This window comes from Giraffa tippelskirchi, chromosome 6, assembly GCF_054371585.1.
Source record: "Giraffa tippelskirchi isolate mGirTip1 chromosome 6, T2T-mGirTip1v1.2.pri, whole genome shotgun sequence".
NCBI classification, from domain to species: domain Eukaryota; kingdom Metazoa; phylum Chordata; class Mammalia; order Artiodactyla; family Giraffidae; genus Giraffa; species Giraffa tippelskirchi.
The window spans coordinates 49,761,202-49,778,281 of NC_137280.1; the positions used below are offsets into that span (position 1 = coordinate 49,761,202).

General features: G+C 36.0%; 1 protein-coding gene and 1 long non-coding RNA gene across 51 annotated transcripts in view; one reads left to right on the top strand and one right to left on the bottom strand.

Annotated features, from left to right (window-relative positions):
* Window positions 1-17,080, bottom strand: part of YTHDF3 (YTH N6-methyladenosine RNA binding protein F3) — a 33,381-nt gene that overhangs the window by 6,419 nt on the left and 9,882 nt on the right. For 9 of the 50 annotated variants that reach the window (XM_081504314.1, XM_081504313.1, XM_081504305.1 and 6 more), the window contains one exon: window positions 9,793-11,391. In XM_081504314.1, the coding sequence (XP_081360440.1) occupies window positions 9,793-11,373 (1,581 nt within the window). In that variant the 5' untranslated portion in view covers window positions 11,374-11,391. Of the gene's footprint in view, window positions 1-1,270; window positions 1,764-3,952; window positions 4,181-9,792; window positions 11,392-17,080 lie in introns of all 50 variants that reach the window. The other 41 variants (XM_081504312.1, XM_081504298.1, XM_081504292.1 and 38 more) reach the window with 14 other exon arrangements.
* Window positions 391-2,692, top strand: LOC145511303 (uncharacterized). Its single transcript, XR_014057778.1, has 2 exons — window positions 391-867; window positions 1,998-2,692. It is a non-coding gene; the product is annotated as an uncharacterized LOC145511303 (long non-coding RNA).

The window sequence follows — 17,080 nt, forward strand, 5'->3', positions numbered from 1 at the left end:
AAGAAGAAAAGGTCCAGGGTGGGTATAAAAATTTGCAAGTCCTCAGCATGGTATAACGTCCTTCAACAAAATTCAATTCCTCCTGAAGTCTACAAGGTCATCAACACCTCTGCTTTAGGCAAAAACCCTCCAGTACCCCACATTTATATGACAAGATCTAGAACAGTGCTTGATACTGTCAGTATTAAATAAATATTTGAATATGAGAAATCTCTGGATATGCTATTAGTCATACACCACTAAAAACATGAGACTAAGAAATAATGAGCTATCTATCAGTGATATAACTTTCAGTGTTGTTTTAAAACCAGGTACATATGACACAGCTGAGGTCATAATTACATGTCCCAGTGTGTTGTATGAAGTAACACAGGGGGACAGGAAACCTGAATTACACAAACGAGCCAAGGCCCAGCAGACTTGGAAAAGGACGAAGCCTCTACTGCTGGTTCAGCAAACAGCACTTCAGATATCTTTAGGATACAAACTTTCCAAAGTGATTCACAGAACTCAATTTTTACTTTTAATAACGACTGACAATTCAAAAAAAAAAAACAGTCTGCAGAGAAATCCCTTCTCCCTCTCTTCTCCAAGAATAGAGGGCTAGGTCTCAACCAAGCAGATGCAAATATCTGACAGCTTCTTCCCCACCCAGATTTCAGTGAAGGCACTGGAGATCTCAAGACCAACACCTAGAATTCTGCCTGTGGAGATGAACTCTGGGAGGAAGTTTACTCGCCAGCCCATGTCTTTTTGACATAGCTTAACAGATGAGCTAAGAACTCCCCTACCCTTATGGGCAGGAGAGAGCTGAAAACAAAAGTTTTCTTTAGTGTCCTCAGAGGGATCATCAGCTAAACATTACAGGTAAATGACTTACTTCCTTTTAATTATCTTTAGGTTTAAGTAATACTATATAAGTAATAAACTTTAAGAAAAAAGCATAAAAATCAAAAAGAAATAAAATGGTCTCTACTGGCAGATGATATGACTGTTAGGCAGGAAATCCTAAAGATGTTCTATTAGAACTACTAGAATTAATATGTGAATTTAGCAAGGTCACACAATATAGGACATTTCTATAACCTTGTAGCAAACAACTGGGAAGACTGATAATACAAATTATAACAGCAGAAAAAAATATAAAATACTCAGCAACAAAAATCTGTAAGAGTCATGAAGTTTTCAACAGTGAAAACTACAAAATTTTACTACAATTATATTTGTCTCTCCCCAAAACTCTTAGTTCTACAAAGCAAGGGCTATTTACCTTAAGTGGCTTACTGGTAAACCTTTAATATTTATCTGTTGAATGAATAAGGAACAGTTAAGAAAAGAACACATAGGATCTAAATATATGGTGATAAAGGATGACTAGCACAAGATAAATGCTAGCATTCTGGTGGGGGGAGGGGTGCGGGGGAACTTATCTGGGACCCAGTAACAAGTTCTTAAAAACAAGCAGAGGAATCAATATGCAACCCTATTTTGGAGTGAGGTTTTGGACTCTATGATAAAATGAAAATAATAAACTTATATTCCAGACTGTCATTCGTAAGTGAAACTGTTCACGTGTAGCTTTTTTACATCCTAGGTCTTTTACTTTATGTGCTGCAGGGAGGTGGTTCCAGTACCCCCGTGGATATCAAAATCCAAGGTCGCTCAAGGCCCTCACAGTAGCTGGCCCTCTGTATCCATGGGTTCCATATCGACAGGTTCTTATCTGTGGACATGGAGGGTTGACTGTAATCATGCATTTGCTGCTGAAGAAAAAGAAACAGTTGAAATACCATTCAATTTATGGATGACTGTTCACACCATAATAGATATGAGTTATTTATCAAGCTCAGAAGAGTATTACTACAATAAAAATGGAATCATCTTGACTATTCAGACCACTTAATATCTTAACATATGAATTACTCACTTAAATATGTAATGTAAGTGTGACACATCCTGGGCCAAAACCTATCTTACAGAGAAATCTTCTTTTACAGTGAGGATCAGACCACTGAAGATTTTATCATAGAATTACTCACTTAAATATGTAAGTTTATTCTATCAAGTATGATACATCCTGGGCCAAAACCTATCTTCCAGAGAATCTTCTTTTACAGTGAGGACCAAATGAAAAGCGGGATTTTATACACTGAGTTGGCTTCTGTTTACAATAATGAACTCACTAACAGACAACTTCAACCATACAACAGTTAACAACTACAATCTGACAATGAGAAAGCATTAAACTAAATGTTCCACTTGAGAAAAAGAAGTATAGAACTGTCAGGAAAATGTTTACTGTTGACAAAGGTATACCTGCTGCTCAAGTAATTTCTTCTGTATCAACACAAACCCGATTACTCTGAAACAGACCTAACATCATCTTATCTCAGAATCAAAATTACTCCAATTGTGAAAAAACTTCTATCAGGGGCTAAAACTTACTCTTTGGAAATACTCAACAATATAAAATAGCATAAATGACTAAAATATACAGACTGTTCTGGAAATCGAAACTAATAGGGATTTTATTACAATTATGTCTTGCTTGTTTCAGTTTAAGCTGCAGGGCTTCATCTCTAAGGAAAGAGTATCATATTTTAGAAGTGCACCCCAAAGTTACGGGTACTCAATAACACTAATTATTCTTATATGGAATTTAAAAAGCTATTAAACTAAAAATCTCACCTCAGTCTGTTTACTGATCAATAAGGACTTATAAGAATGCAAGAATATAGTAGAAGTTAAATGATGCAGTCATTATAACAAGGTAAAATTTCAGTAAAATGTTACCTAAATAGTTAAGATGGCTATGCAGACTCAAATTTATACTGGGCAAATATACTCCAGACATTAGCAGTTTTTTGTTTTATTTTGCAATCACACTGGCTTTATTGTTAGAAGTAACATATACAATTGCAAGTTAAAGAAAGTAAAGCTCCCCACCCTCCTCAAATCCTTTCTATTTTAACTTCCTCTGACAGGCTACCACTGTAACTTTATAGGTGGCATACTAATATATACATTTGTTGATTTGCCATTTCAGACACTACTGATTCCCATTGTATGGTGGTGGTGGTGGTTTAGTCACTAAGTTGTGTCCGACTCTTGTGACCCCATGGACTGTAGCCTGCCAGGCTCCTCTGTCCATGGGATTCTCTAGGCAAGAATACTGGAGTTGGTTGCATTTCCTTCTCCAGGGGATCTTCCCAACCCAGGAATTTAACCCAGGTCTCCTGCACTGAGGGCAGATTCTTTACTGACTAGGGTATGAAGGAAGCCCTCCCATTGTATATGATGAGCAATTTATCACAGTGAATGCTATATTCTCTTCTTCTCTACAACAGAACTCACTCTATTTTAATTCCAGTGACCCTCCTTGACCTTGCCTACTATAGGCCAAGCATTAGGTGCTAAGGATTTAGCAAAGAATCCTAGAATCATAGAGCAACTCCAACCAAGAGTGCTCAGGGCTTCCCAACCAAGGCCTCATGTCTTTGTCAGGCTTCAAAGACCATGATGCCATTTAACAGACAGAGCAGGCAGATGCTTACAGCCCTGAGATTCACTCTGTACAATGAGGACTGTCTGACTCAAAACGCATAGTCTCTACAGAAGGATATTTATTTCAATGTAGCCAGCTAGCAGGTGTCATCCTTCTTGAATTCCTTTTTCATTCTGCTGAAATACTTCTTCAATTTTTCAAGGATATGTAGCTAAGCTCTTGTACACCTGAAAATTTTATTTTGCACTCGTCCCTCACTGATATAATTTAACACTCATCTTCAAGAGCCTGATTCTATGCCCCATTCCCCTACACAACAAAATCAGACTTCGTGTATGTGTCCAGAGTTGTAGATGAGAGAATTCTGATAGCAGTCTGACTCTCCTTCCTTTGTAGCTTATAGGTAGTAGGCATATAATCTTTTGCTCAGAAAGCTTGTCTCTTTACCTTTTTTTTCTTTTAAAATTTTAAATAATCCTGCTGGTTCCTCAGTGAGCCCATTCATTCTGAAAACATGCATCTCTTGGCTCTGGAAAGTTTTCTTTAATTGTTCTGCCCTCTGACTGTTTTTTCTTTAGAGGCAGTGGATCTCCTTTCCACCATGTCTTCCACTCCTTGTATTTTTCATCACTGTTGCTCCACATTTGGAAATTTCTTTGATTTAAAATTTCAGAACTAAAACATTAACATTGTATTAATCCACTTGCTTAAAAAGATTTTTTTTTTAAATTTTGATAGTGTTTTTCATGTACAAGAACATTTTCTGGTTTTCTTCTTTTTACATATGAATCTTAACAAATCAACTTTTGTTTTATAAATTACTTTCTGCTCTCTGAATTACCTATTTCTTTTAGAGGATGTGTCTTGCCTGTTTTTTTTTTTTTTTTCTTGTCAGGCTTGATTTTAATCAAATATATCAAAATTGTGTGTTCAAATCTAAGAATGAAGAACTATACAAATACTACAATGACACTGGCATAAATTTTTCCTTTAGCTTTAAGCTTCACAAATACCCTTTCACTATAAAAGAGAAAATCTGGCTTTCCAAGTTTTATATAACCAGAACTTTCCAAGTTTTATATAACCCAACAGGATATATGTGATCGGCTCCTCCATAGGGTACTGTGCTGGCAAAGAAAGGTGGGGAATTCCTCCACTGCCAAAATAACCAGAAGGGAAAGAAAAAATTAGTCCAGAAAAAAAAAAGATGATAAGATGAAATTAGCTCTTTACACTTTTTGCCTGTTACCACAAGTCGGCTCAACAACTTAAAGAAAAACATAAACACAGTAAGAAAAGAAAGGAAATTACAGTAACCACAAAACTAAATGTAAAATTTTAAATTACAAAAGTTCTATTAGAAAGTACAGGAAAACCTGCCCGTGATCACAAGACCCCAGCTGCGGGCTAAAGATAAACTAAGGAGGGTTGGTTGGCTATTAAGGGTGAGCACTGGTTTCTCTCTAAAGCCAGTCACCCTCTTTCTTCTTATAATAAATTTTTCTCTGCCTGAAAAAAAAAAAGAAAGTACAGGAAAAAAGTTTCTCAAACTTGGAGAAGGCAAAGATTTGAAGTCATGTTAGCATAAATGTTCTAAAATAGTTCTTATTATTCAAAATTGCTTGGATTGTTCCAATCTTAACCTAGATCGTATACTACAAAAAAAAAAAGAGCTAAAAAAAACCCAGAACGGATGCTGTGGACCAACTGAAAGAATATCATGGTTACTAAGAGAATAATCTTATTCTCAGAAAATATACACGATACATTTTTGGGGTAAAGAGCCATGATGTATGAAATGTACTCTCAAAAAACCCATATTATGCAAGCATTTTTCCTGCTGATGACATTTAGGTTGTTCCCTGCTACTTACTACTATCAACTACACTCCTAAGAACATTCTTGTATGTATTCTGGGATATGTGGGAAGTTTTTCTTAGGTACATATCCTGGAGGAGAACTGCTGAATTGTAAGGTACTGAAATGTTCAGCTTTGTTAAGAAAATGCAAAACTACCTGCCCAAATGGTGATATCAATTTAATGCTCCCATGTGCAAACACGTAAGACATTTTGTTGGTATACACTCCCTCCAATACTTGCTATTATCAATTTTCTTAATTTTACCAAATGACTAGATGTAAAATATTTTCTCATTATAGTCCTGAATTAACTCTTAATTCTTTTCCTGAATTAAGACTGAATACATTTTTATACTTTACTAGTCATACTTGTTTCCTCTCTCATAAAAGGACTATCCTTATCTTTTGCCCATTTCTGTATGGGACTATTTTTTTCTTAAACTAATTCACAGGAGTTCTTTATATATAACTGTCTTTGGTCAGTTATGTTAAATTCCTACCAGTTCCTAGCATGTCTTTTTACTTCCTTTAAAGTATTACTTACTTTAAGTACTTACTTAACTTTCTTTTGCTGAACAGATTTTAATCCAGGCAAATTTTTATCAGTCTTTTCTCTTACAAGTAGTTCCATTCTCATGTGTCATTTAAGAAACCCTACTCTACCCAAGGTCACCTGGGGAAGTGTGACTTCCAGGGTATCAGAAGCTTTGAGGAATTTCAGCTGAATACAAGACAGAAGGTGTCATATTAAAAGTGAATACTAGGATAATGACTTGCCACTCCTTTTATTTAAAAAAGAAAAAAGGCATAACCAGTAAAGGAAATCCTAGCAAACACCACTGATTTGTCCTTTCTGATGGAGCCAAAAAGGACTAGAACAGACAAGGAACACACATCCTTCATCATTAGGATGCCCACAGTATTTGCAAGCAATTTTTGCTGGAAAGCTAGAGTGCAAACACAAGCATATCCAAGAGGAAATACACAAATGAGTAACCGTACCAGGAAGAAAATGGCAAGGATACATGATATCCCAAACACCAAACAGTTAATCAGTGGGGGAAATGACTTCCTGACATGGTGGTTTCAAAGTCTAAGGAAAGTCAAATTTTACCTACTAGTATGTCCACTGTGCTGGCTCTCCCTTCTTACCCCTCACTGATGAATCACTTAACTGGTAACAACATATTGGGTTGGCCAAAAAGTTTTTTCAGGTTTTTCCATCACATCTTCTGGAGAAACCCAAACGAATGTTTTGGCCAACCCAATACATCATGGCTCTCTCATCTCCACATTTGCAACGGAAAGACAATATGCAACTAACACAAGCACTAAAGCGCCACACAAAAACAAACCTATTTCAGGACAACTACCTGGTCCCGATGATCTCTGTCTGGTTTAATGACAGGAGAAAAAAAAAAGCCAGAGTAAAATATTTTTTTCACACACACACACAAAGACACTAACAAAACTATAATGAGTTCAGATAGACACGGGCAAGATAAAAGACGAAGAGGGCAGAAAAAGATAATCTAGGGGGGGATACTATACCCTGATTGTGGTAGTTACACAAACCTACAAATGTGTTACAATTCATAGAACTGTACACCCCAAAAAAGTGACTTTCACTGTAAGATTTTTTTTTTAATTTTGTTAAGGATATATACAACACAAACATTTATAGAAGCTTTACATTCTCCAAATCTGAAAGCAACCAGATGTTCTTCAAAGAATGACTGGTTAACGAACTGTGGTAAATCCATACAATGGAATGGTGGTAATTATAAAAGGAACAAAGAACTGATTGGCAAAACATAAATTCCAAAGATACAGTGCTGAGACTCCAGTGTTCAAGTTCGCACACTGTAATTTCATTTATGTGAAATTATGGAAAATACCTTACAGAGACAGAGAAAAGATCAGAGAATTACTTACTAGAAGGGGGAAGGGAGCACTTGACTAGAAAGAGGCAGCAAAAGGTATTCTTCAACTTTACTGTACTTTAATTTTTAAAAAGAGAAAGGTAAAGAAGCTATGGAAGAGGAAGGAGTTTCTAAAAATGATGATTACAGGAAGCAGAAATAAGCTTTCAACAGTCATCTTTGTGCTCAATAAAATCAAGATGGACTCTGAAACAAGGGATTCAGGTAAGAAAACAACAGGTATAAAAGGAGACATGGATGTGATAATGTAAGCAAACTACTGCTGTCTGTGAGGAACAGAAAGACTTACAAATTACAGTCAATAGTCAAATCTATGACATGGAAGTTCAATTTTGAGAAATTCTCCAAATGCAAAGAACAATAATAAAGATAAGAACCAATGGCACTGAAGGACCAAGACTGCGTATTATTTTTTGACATTACTAGGGAGAATAAAAAAAACCTGGCCTATAAATGAAGGAATAAGGAAAATTATGAGACACCCACATTGCACACATTCCACATACATGTTCACATTGCAAGAATAAATTTTGTGCACACACAGAGAAACAGCTATTTCCAAAGAAAGAAAATTTAGGCTGGTCTCTGACTTCTCCATAATATAAAACTATAAATAATGTACTATAAATAGAAAACTATAAAACAAAGCCTGAATGAAAAGACTGTGACCCAAGATTTCTATATCCAGATAAAACTGTTGTTCACATATCATGGCCAAAGAAAGGCATTTTTTGGATCTAGAAGCGCTTAATAATTACCAAATTATTCTTCCTAAAAAAAAAAAAAATGATGATGGTAATAAGTTAGATTTAAAATTAAAATGTCAAAGGTGGGTTTAGACATGTTATAAAAAGACTTGGCAGTAAGCCATGAAACAATTTACATGCAAAAATTTTAAGTTTAAAAATATACAGTTTAAATCTTTGTTGTATATATGATTATAAAACATAAATAATTCCTGAGACAATTATATAACAAAAAAATAAAACTAGGATAAATTTTCAGATTGGGTAGAGAAGAAATGTGAGAATATGTACAAGGGTGACCTGAAAGAAAAGGGTGGGAGAGAAAAGCGGAATCACTTCTTTTGATTCGCTCTCTGTAAAAAGGTGCTCACAGTGGGGCCACAGACTCAACTGCTGAGCTCAAAAAAGCTACTCTTGATCCTTTTTCCCTCACTTCCCACATTTAACCTGGAGAAAACTCAACGATATTCAGCAATTCACTGGTAAGGCTGAGCAGTGCTTTTCACAGTCATTTGTATTGTGCTGAATTGTATTCAAAATTCACCACGGTGGTCACTAGCACCAGAATCACCTGAGATGCTTGCACACCAGGCCCAGGATCAAATGTCTCAGATCTTCCTCGAGTAGGATTGAAGAAGCTGCGCTATCAGGAAGCACCTTAACTGATATTTGTATGGTGTAAGTCTTGGAAACTACTGCCTTAGGATCATTATTTCCAACATTATTGAACAGTGAGGACTGTTATTTGAAACAGTTCCCTCTTCTCTACAGACTAAGAAGCCACAAGATACTTAGGTTCACACAGAAAAAAACCACTGATGTTTTACATACAGAATAAGTTAAAGTTCCTGCTTTATCTTCATTTCTACATAGAAGCTTTCCATAGTAACCAACTTAATTTACTGGAGAAGCTTCTAATGAGCTCTGCTTTACTTGAAATTTAAATGTATTATGAACGGAAAAATCTGCCAGTTGCCTACTCCATCCATTCTCTTCTCCTCCTAAAAACAGAACTCTGTAATTTACTTTTGTAGTTTGGAACAGAAAACATTCCTCAGCCTGTCCCACTCTGTGTTCAAACCCTGGCCAACCCGAGGCAATGTAAACAGTGTGTAACTTCAGGGTCAGTCTCCCTTAAAGTCTCACAGAGGGCAAATAACAGAATCAGAAGCCGAATTCTGCAGTTTACATCTAAGTCCACTTCCTCTCAGTTCTAAGCTGTCTTGCTAAAGTCAGATCCTCACTATTCAATATATTCTGTACAAATGCTATAAGTGCACAAATTATAAATATGCCTCAGGAATCTTAAGGGAAAATATCTATTTATCATGAATACAAAATCAGTAACAAACATTTATTTAAAAGCTGTTTTGTCTCAAACTCCAAATACATATTCCCATAAAATTAAAGTTAAAAGATCAGTGACTAGAATCCTTAGCCAGTTCTTAATAACGAATACAGAACTCAGAGCTCTGATGAACAGGACTCAAAGACCTTTATCATCTGAGGAGTATGAAGAATAGGCAGGAGACAAATTCAGAGTTAAGGGTTGCCCTTGGGAACATGCCAGGCCTTCAGGGATGTTTGTAGAGTTCTGTTCCATAAGCTAAGTGGTCAGTTTCCTTCAGGGTAATGTCCTTAAACTCAGAATGTAACACCACAAGGCATTAAAGACTATCCATCCATATACACCACCCCAATGAAAAGACGTTACACACAAAAATTACTGTACTCTTACCCTACGCATGGCTTCCTCCTCTTCTTGACGCTTTTCATAATGTGCAAAGTCATCAAAGATTGAGGTGGTATGCTTGAAAGTAGCAATTATTTTAAGCACTTGCTTAGCTTTTTCTAGGGGTACCTCTTGAGTGTCCCTTGAATTGGTAACTGGTTTGTTGTCATTATTTTCTAAGCGAATATGCCGTAATTGGTTATTGGGGACATCTTTGACAAAGATCCATTTAACTTCAAATTTGCCCTTCCACTTATCCTGAGACCAGACACCGGCATACGCATTATAGTCCACAACAGACTTCATCTCAGCCACTCCACAGAAGTGTCCACTGCCATTCACACTGAAGAGCAAATAGAGTGGGCCTTTCCCATTCAGGGAACGGTAAGCCGCATCCAAACGCTTATTCCCATGCTCAGTACTACACCAGATAGAGTACTTAATGGAACGGTGTATGTCGTCCTCAGAATAGCTCTTAATTATAAACACACGTCCGTTCTTCAGGTTCCAGTCAAAGTCTTTGGGATTGTAGTTGTTTATGGCCTTTAGCTTTTCCAGCACGGGGTGCACTTCCACGCTCGACGGGGAAGCGCTGACAGGAACGACACCTAGACCAAAGTTTTCACTGCCCGCTCCATTGTTCTGGTTGAAGCCGCTCCCCCTGTTTCGGGGCGCCACCCACCGGTTCTGCAGCTGCGGCTGCGGGGGCTGCACTTGATGAGGCTGGGCCTGTGGCTGAGGTCCTTGTGGCTGCTGCGCTTGCGGCGGCTGAGGCTGCGGTTGAGGCAGTTGGCTCTGCACCAGGGGTGGTGGCTGAATTAATGGCTGAGGCTGCTGGATTATAGTCTGAGGAGACAGAACTGGTTGGGTTGGTGGAGCCTTTACCACTGACCCCTTTTCATCCCAAGTTCCAATATTCATGTTGTGTTTTATAGGAGGTGGCGGCACAGCAGAACCCCCGATCCCCACATTGCCCTTGGGTTTAAGTTTCGGTTGAGGTTTGGCGGGCTTTCTAGCAATGGCAGCCCAGGAGGTGGGTTTCGGTGCCGCACTGCTAACCGGGGGCACACTATTGGTTGCGATGCTGGTCATACCACTGCTGCTCAATGCTGTTCCTACAGTTTTCGTCACTGCAGCAGTCAGGTCACCACCAATTTTCAGTCCGGTCATGCCTTGCTCGATACTGCTAATGCCAGGCACCTTGCTCAAAGTATCATTGCCAAATCCAGCCTGTCCATCAGTAATAGCTCTCCCAAGAGAACTAGGTGGATAGCCGTAACTGCTACTATAAGCAGAACTTTGTGTTGATTGTCCCTGAGATCCACTTGTCCCCCATGTAGAGAAATCAGCATTTCCAGGAAAAAAGTTAAATCCATGCTGACCAAGAAATGGAGGGGTATTTCCTAATGCCCCAGGCTGACTAAACACACCATCTGGTATATAATGATGCTCTCCATTACTCATCTGTCCATAGGTTGTCAGATATGGCATAGGCTGGTCTCCAGCTGTGGACCATGCTGCTTCCCCAAGCGAATATGGAAATCCAATGGATGGAGCATAGTAACTAGGCATGTATGGATCTGACATTGGTGGATAGCTGTTATTCTGGAAAACAAAAGATCACAGTCAGGAGTGATGTAAGATGTGGGGGGAGGGGAACATCCCTAAAATCAAATTGTTTTAAATAAACGGGAAACAGATGTACCTGTTTCAGATAAAAAAAAAATTAAAATTTTAAATCTAATTTTATCGAGAAAAATTTACAGATGACTACTTTAATATATTTATAATAAAATTACAGGGTTTTTGGGGGGAGATGGGAGGTTAGGATGGGAATTATTTTTGTATAAGACCCAGATCCTCTGGGGACAATTAAAAAACACTCTAATTTCTACAAAAACTTTGCAGAAACACTGATTGTTAGCTTTATTTTAAGCAACTGCTGTATCAAAAAATTTATGAGTAAGGATTAAATGAACACAGAAACGATGCCAAATAATGGAGGAATTACAGTATATCTATGATGGAATCCAGTCCAGTAATTTTGTATTTTTATTACAAAACAGAGAAATGTTCACACCGAGAAGAAAAAAAAAAAAGACATTATACAAATCCATATTTAGTTTTGCCTTGCTCATTTTGAAAAACAAAATGAAATTCTAATGGTTTCTTAATGGTTGGTAACAGGTGCCACTTTTCTTATTCTCTATGTTCTAAATTTTACACAATATGGTGGTGGTCCAGTGGCTGACTCCACTCTCCCAACGGAGGGGGCACAGGTTCAATCCCTGGTTGGGGAACTAAGATCCCACATGCCATGCAATGCACCCAAAAAATAAATAAATAATTTAAAAAAATAAATTTTACACAATAAACTTACCAACTTTCTGATCAGAATTTTAACTTAGAAATAGTTAAGTTTCATTTTTTCCAGAATTACTGTAATTAAATTGGCCTTTATTTTGAATAAAATGAACTAATCATTCAGTGATGTCAAAATTCAAAGCTTATTAAAGAAAAAACTCAAATTTGTTAACTAGCCAATGTAAAAAATACAAGTCTATGGATTTCTTTTGAAGGTAGGTTTCTTGTGACCCAAATATGTCTAATACAGTCAGCCTTCCCGTCCACATGTTTTGCATCCATGGCTTTACCCAACCACAGCACAAAAACACACAGGAAAAAAAAAATTTTCACTAAGTTTCGAAAAGCAAAACCTGAATTTAGCACATGGGCAGCATGTTTACATGGCATTTACATTTTATTTGGTATTATCAGTAATGTGGAGGTGATGTGAAGTATACAGGAGGTTGTGCATAGGTCATATGATACAGATGCCATTAGGGACTTGAGCATCTGTGAATTTTGGTATCAGTAGGGGCCTGAAACAAATTCCCCCAAAGGACAATCTGTAATAGATTTTCACTCTATATTCAGGGTGTGACTTTTAAAGCCTTGAACAGAGATTTAAATTTTGTAAAATTCATCAAGATGAAAAAATTAAGCTAATATCCAGTCGAGACAATTTGTATTCCTTTCCCAAGGGTCAATACCATTTTGAAGTTTAATTATTCACTTTACATTCTGAGTTTCCTGGAGCAAAGTGGAGAAGGTAACAGAGCAAAGTTCATTTGGGGGGAGGGGGGAAGAGGAGGGCTGTTACTCTCTTGGGATTATTCCTGCCACTGCTTTCCCACTCAAGAAAGAATATCAACATGAATGTGTGACAATCACATCATAGATAACTACCTGGAATTCATTTTATTTTTTAAAAAGGCCTATTACTAAAAGTTAAAATGCTTTACCATTACTATTAAGGTATCCGTGATATATACCTCACAACTGTTAAAACTGTACACTATAAGAAAGCGAATTTAATATTGTCTTTTGAAGTAATTCTGACACAATTAAATGAAAATAACAAGAGAATCAAATAAAGGTTGCATTTAAGTAAGACACAGATTTACCAAATATTTCCAGTTAAACATGAACTTAAAAACAAAAAACAACTGTCATTTAGCAATATTTAAAGAAAAAAAAAGACTTTATATACATTTGATATTAAGCAATTCCACTGTATTCAAAACTGGAAATATATGTGTCAACTATTTACTGATTTAGTTTTTAGATAATTATTAACCATATCTGAAAATATATTAAAAAAATTCTCACAATATTAGCATGAAGGAAATGAAGCCTGAGGAATGCTGAAAATCACCAACAGTGGTTTAATAAAAAAAATAAAATAAAATTCTTGAAGAATAATGAGCAAACTTCATTAGCTATGGATACACACATCTATGTTTATAATTCAATCAGTAAATTACTTGTTGAAAGTATTCACAGTACTTCATACTGAAGTCACTTGAGAAAGCCTAAGTTTAGCCAATATAAATAATGAAGATTTTCTTAATTTTTAAATTTTTTCAAGTTATTAAAATAATTCCCTTTATTACTTTATTATTTATTCTAACCACTTACTAAATGTCTACATTGTAAAAAATACTGACATAAGATATTCATTCTAAAGGAAAACCTACAGTTAAGAAGACACATTGCACAGGGAAGTGGAATATATTCCACACAAGGGAATGAATATGCAGGTAATCACTTTCAAAGTTTTCATTTAGAATGTTAGCCTGAAATCTGGACTCAGTACATCCTCACCTGGATGTGGGAGTAGAAAAACAAAGTGAAAAGCTTTGAAGCTCATTCTTCATGACAGAAGTGCTTGCAAAACCATACTCATAAATTATGTTGAATATTATTTGTTTACCCTCACAAATGCTAAATTCTGCACAACAGTTACACATCAAGTTTCTAATTTGTCTATACATGTCACATGATTCAGGTATCAGCAAATTAAAGAGCCCGTGAGCAAATATTTTAAGCTTCACAAGCCAAATACAGCTTCTGGTTGCAGTCACATATTCATCTTTTTATAACCCTTTAAAAAGCTGCTAGCTCAAGGGTTTCCTCAAAGAAACAGGTTTTGGTCCCTGGATCAGTTTGTCAACCTGGTTTTAATAGATTATCTATTTATACTGATTCCTATTAAAAAACAAAACAAAACCCTGTATCATTAGATTCAGTAGGTAACAAATTTTTGCCATTTCTTTCACTTCTGGGGCTGGACGAGGTCCAAACCCTTTTGGTGTGGAGATTTTTATTAAATGTAATTATTTTTGAATCATGAGTTTTACTTCACCCCTAAATTAGTGATTGTGTCAAAATACTAAGTTTAAATTACTTTAAAATGTGCTCCATTAATCACAAGTGTCTTGTAAAGACAGCTCAGGCTAGTCAGCAGAGATGCATGGCTGTCCATACCTACCTCCAGAGCTGTCCACAGTGAGCACAACGGATAAACGGCCTGCTCTGTCCAGTTGATTGAACAATGCTAACTAATCCCTAATTCTCTCAGTAGTTATAGCTGAAAGAGAAGGTTTCTTCTTAGCTCTGTGAAAGAAAAACCTAAGCAGTCTCCTGTCAGGCTAGGGTTTCAGTTTGGGTTCTAGTGAAAACAAAGTACTGCAAAACTATTCAAAGTTTAAAAGATACGGTAAACACGTTTTGTACTAGCAGAGCTTTGGTTATAATTGGAAATATTTTTAAATGTTTTGCCAAATATAAGGTAAATTCTTAATTGCTAAGTGGAATATCAATTAGGAGAAAGTACCTTGGGTAATGAAGGGGAACAAAATTTCCACCTACTGATGATGGGAAACAATAACTCAAAACTATCTTTCACCTTTTAGTTCAAATCTGGTACAATGAGGTATAATCAATTTAACAGTTTACACCCATATAATCACTTTAAAATAGTTTATTCGTAGCGAAGTTTCACTTTGTTGTTTAAAGATATATGACCTCTAAACGAAGTGATGTGAAACGTTTGGTATTTCTCTCTTACTCAAGAACTAACTGGAAATAGGAAGATAAAAATATGTACACAGAAAAACTGATATAAAATTCAATGGATATAATGAAACATACTTGTAAAGTAACAGATCCACAAACCCTTTACCTAGAGGATAAACTCAGAAATACAATCTGGAGAGAGATTATATAAGGTAGATGTGATGCCAGGAGGTATCTAATCTAAAATCTAATCCCAACCCAGTACTCATCAGTTGTGTAAAACCAACATCAAGTTATTTAAACGCTTGAGTTTTCTCAAATATTGAAAGAAATAAAGATAAGGTACCTAGGACACACTAAATATTCAATCAACAATAGTTGTATTTATTAATACAATTTAACTTGCCTTTTGAAAATGTAAGTTTAAAATGTAAATTAATCACCAAATGCATACAATTTCACTCAAACTGACTAGCCTGGATCTTAAAAGTATAAAGTCACGGTATGACACAGTAGTTGTAATCAAGGACATAGGTTCAATTCTCTACTCTTCCAGTTTCTATGTCAGTGATCATCAGATCATTTAATTTCTCTAATCTTGTTTCTTCACTGGTAAATGAGATAATACCTGCTGCTCTAATCAATTACAAAATTTAGAAAGTCTACTTGTTAATTGCAAAGTGCTAAAGTCTAGGAGTTAATCTTATTTTAATTTGAAAACAAATATACAAAAGATGAAAAATTCTTCCTCAGAATTTCAATCATTTATAATTATCATTTCTTAGCCTTGTGATATAGGGCAATTGTTTTTCTATTATTTCAAACGAAGTTTGAACAACAGTAAGAAAAAACTCATGATTACTGTTCTGACCTGAGGGCACTTCAGTACAACTCAATTATAACTGAGTCTTTCAGTTATACTAACTTAATACCAATTTTTACTTCATAAATATCCAAACTTCCAAGAGAGAATACTATACAACGTCTTAGAAGGTCAATACAAAAAAGGTTAAAGTATTATTCACCATTAACAGCATGTCTGCAGAGAAAAACGGAAACTGTTATCCATTAAGAACTTGAGGTTCTTCAAACTCTAGAACTAACTTACTGGATTAACAACAAAAAGTTGAGTTTAGTATACTTTTAATGTGTATGTGAATTTTATTATTTTAAAAATATTATTATACTTCTCAAAAAGTATAATACATGCATATGTAATCACATAGATGTTATAAGAAAACGTCGCATCATACATTATACTCAATTAATCTGAATATTTCACCAACCATACTTCTTCATTCCTTAATTCTAGCAGTTAACCTAATCTATTTATCCAATAAATACTTAATGAATGCCTGCTACATGCCAGATACAGTGCCAGTCACTGGAGACAGAAAGATAAGAAGATGGTCTTTGGCCTAGAGCACTTCACACATTTAGGAGGGAAGACATTCTAGGAGGGAAGACAATCTAGGAAGGATAATTACAGAAATAAGAACAAAGCAAAACACTTGAGTATAAACAAGAGGGAGCAAGTAACTGGGAAAATCAGAAGAGTTCACTGCGTGATAGACATATGAGCCTGTGTATGTGTAAATCTTACATATAGATAGAAAGTTTGAGGTCATGAAAGAAAATATTCAGAAAATATTTATATTTTCATAAAATAAGTCTTATTCCCTAAATAATGTAGATGGATAAGCTGGCCAAAGATGAGTCAGGGAGAGAATGGAGCCACTTTAACGGCACTCAACACTATGAATATATCCACTGTGGTGAAATTTTGATAAGTCTTTAAACAGGACCATGGCAACAGACTATGACTTTAAGAAGACCACTGAGTGGCAATATGGAATCCCCAGTCAGGAAATCATTCCAACAGGCAGAGACAATGAAAACCTTACCTAAGGGCAGTAACAACAGGGACAGATAA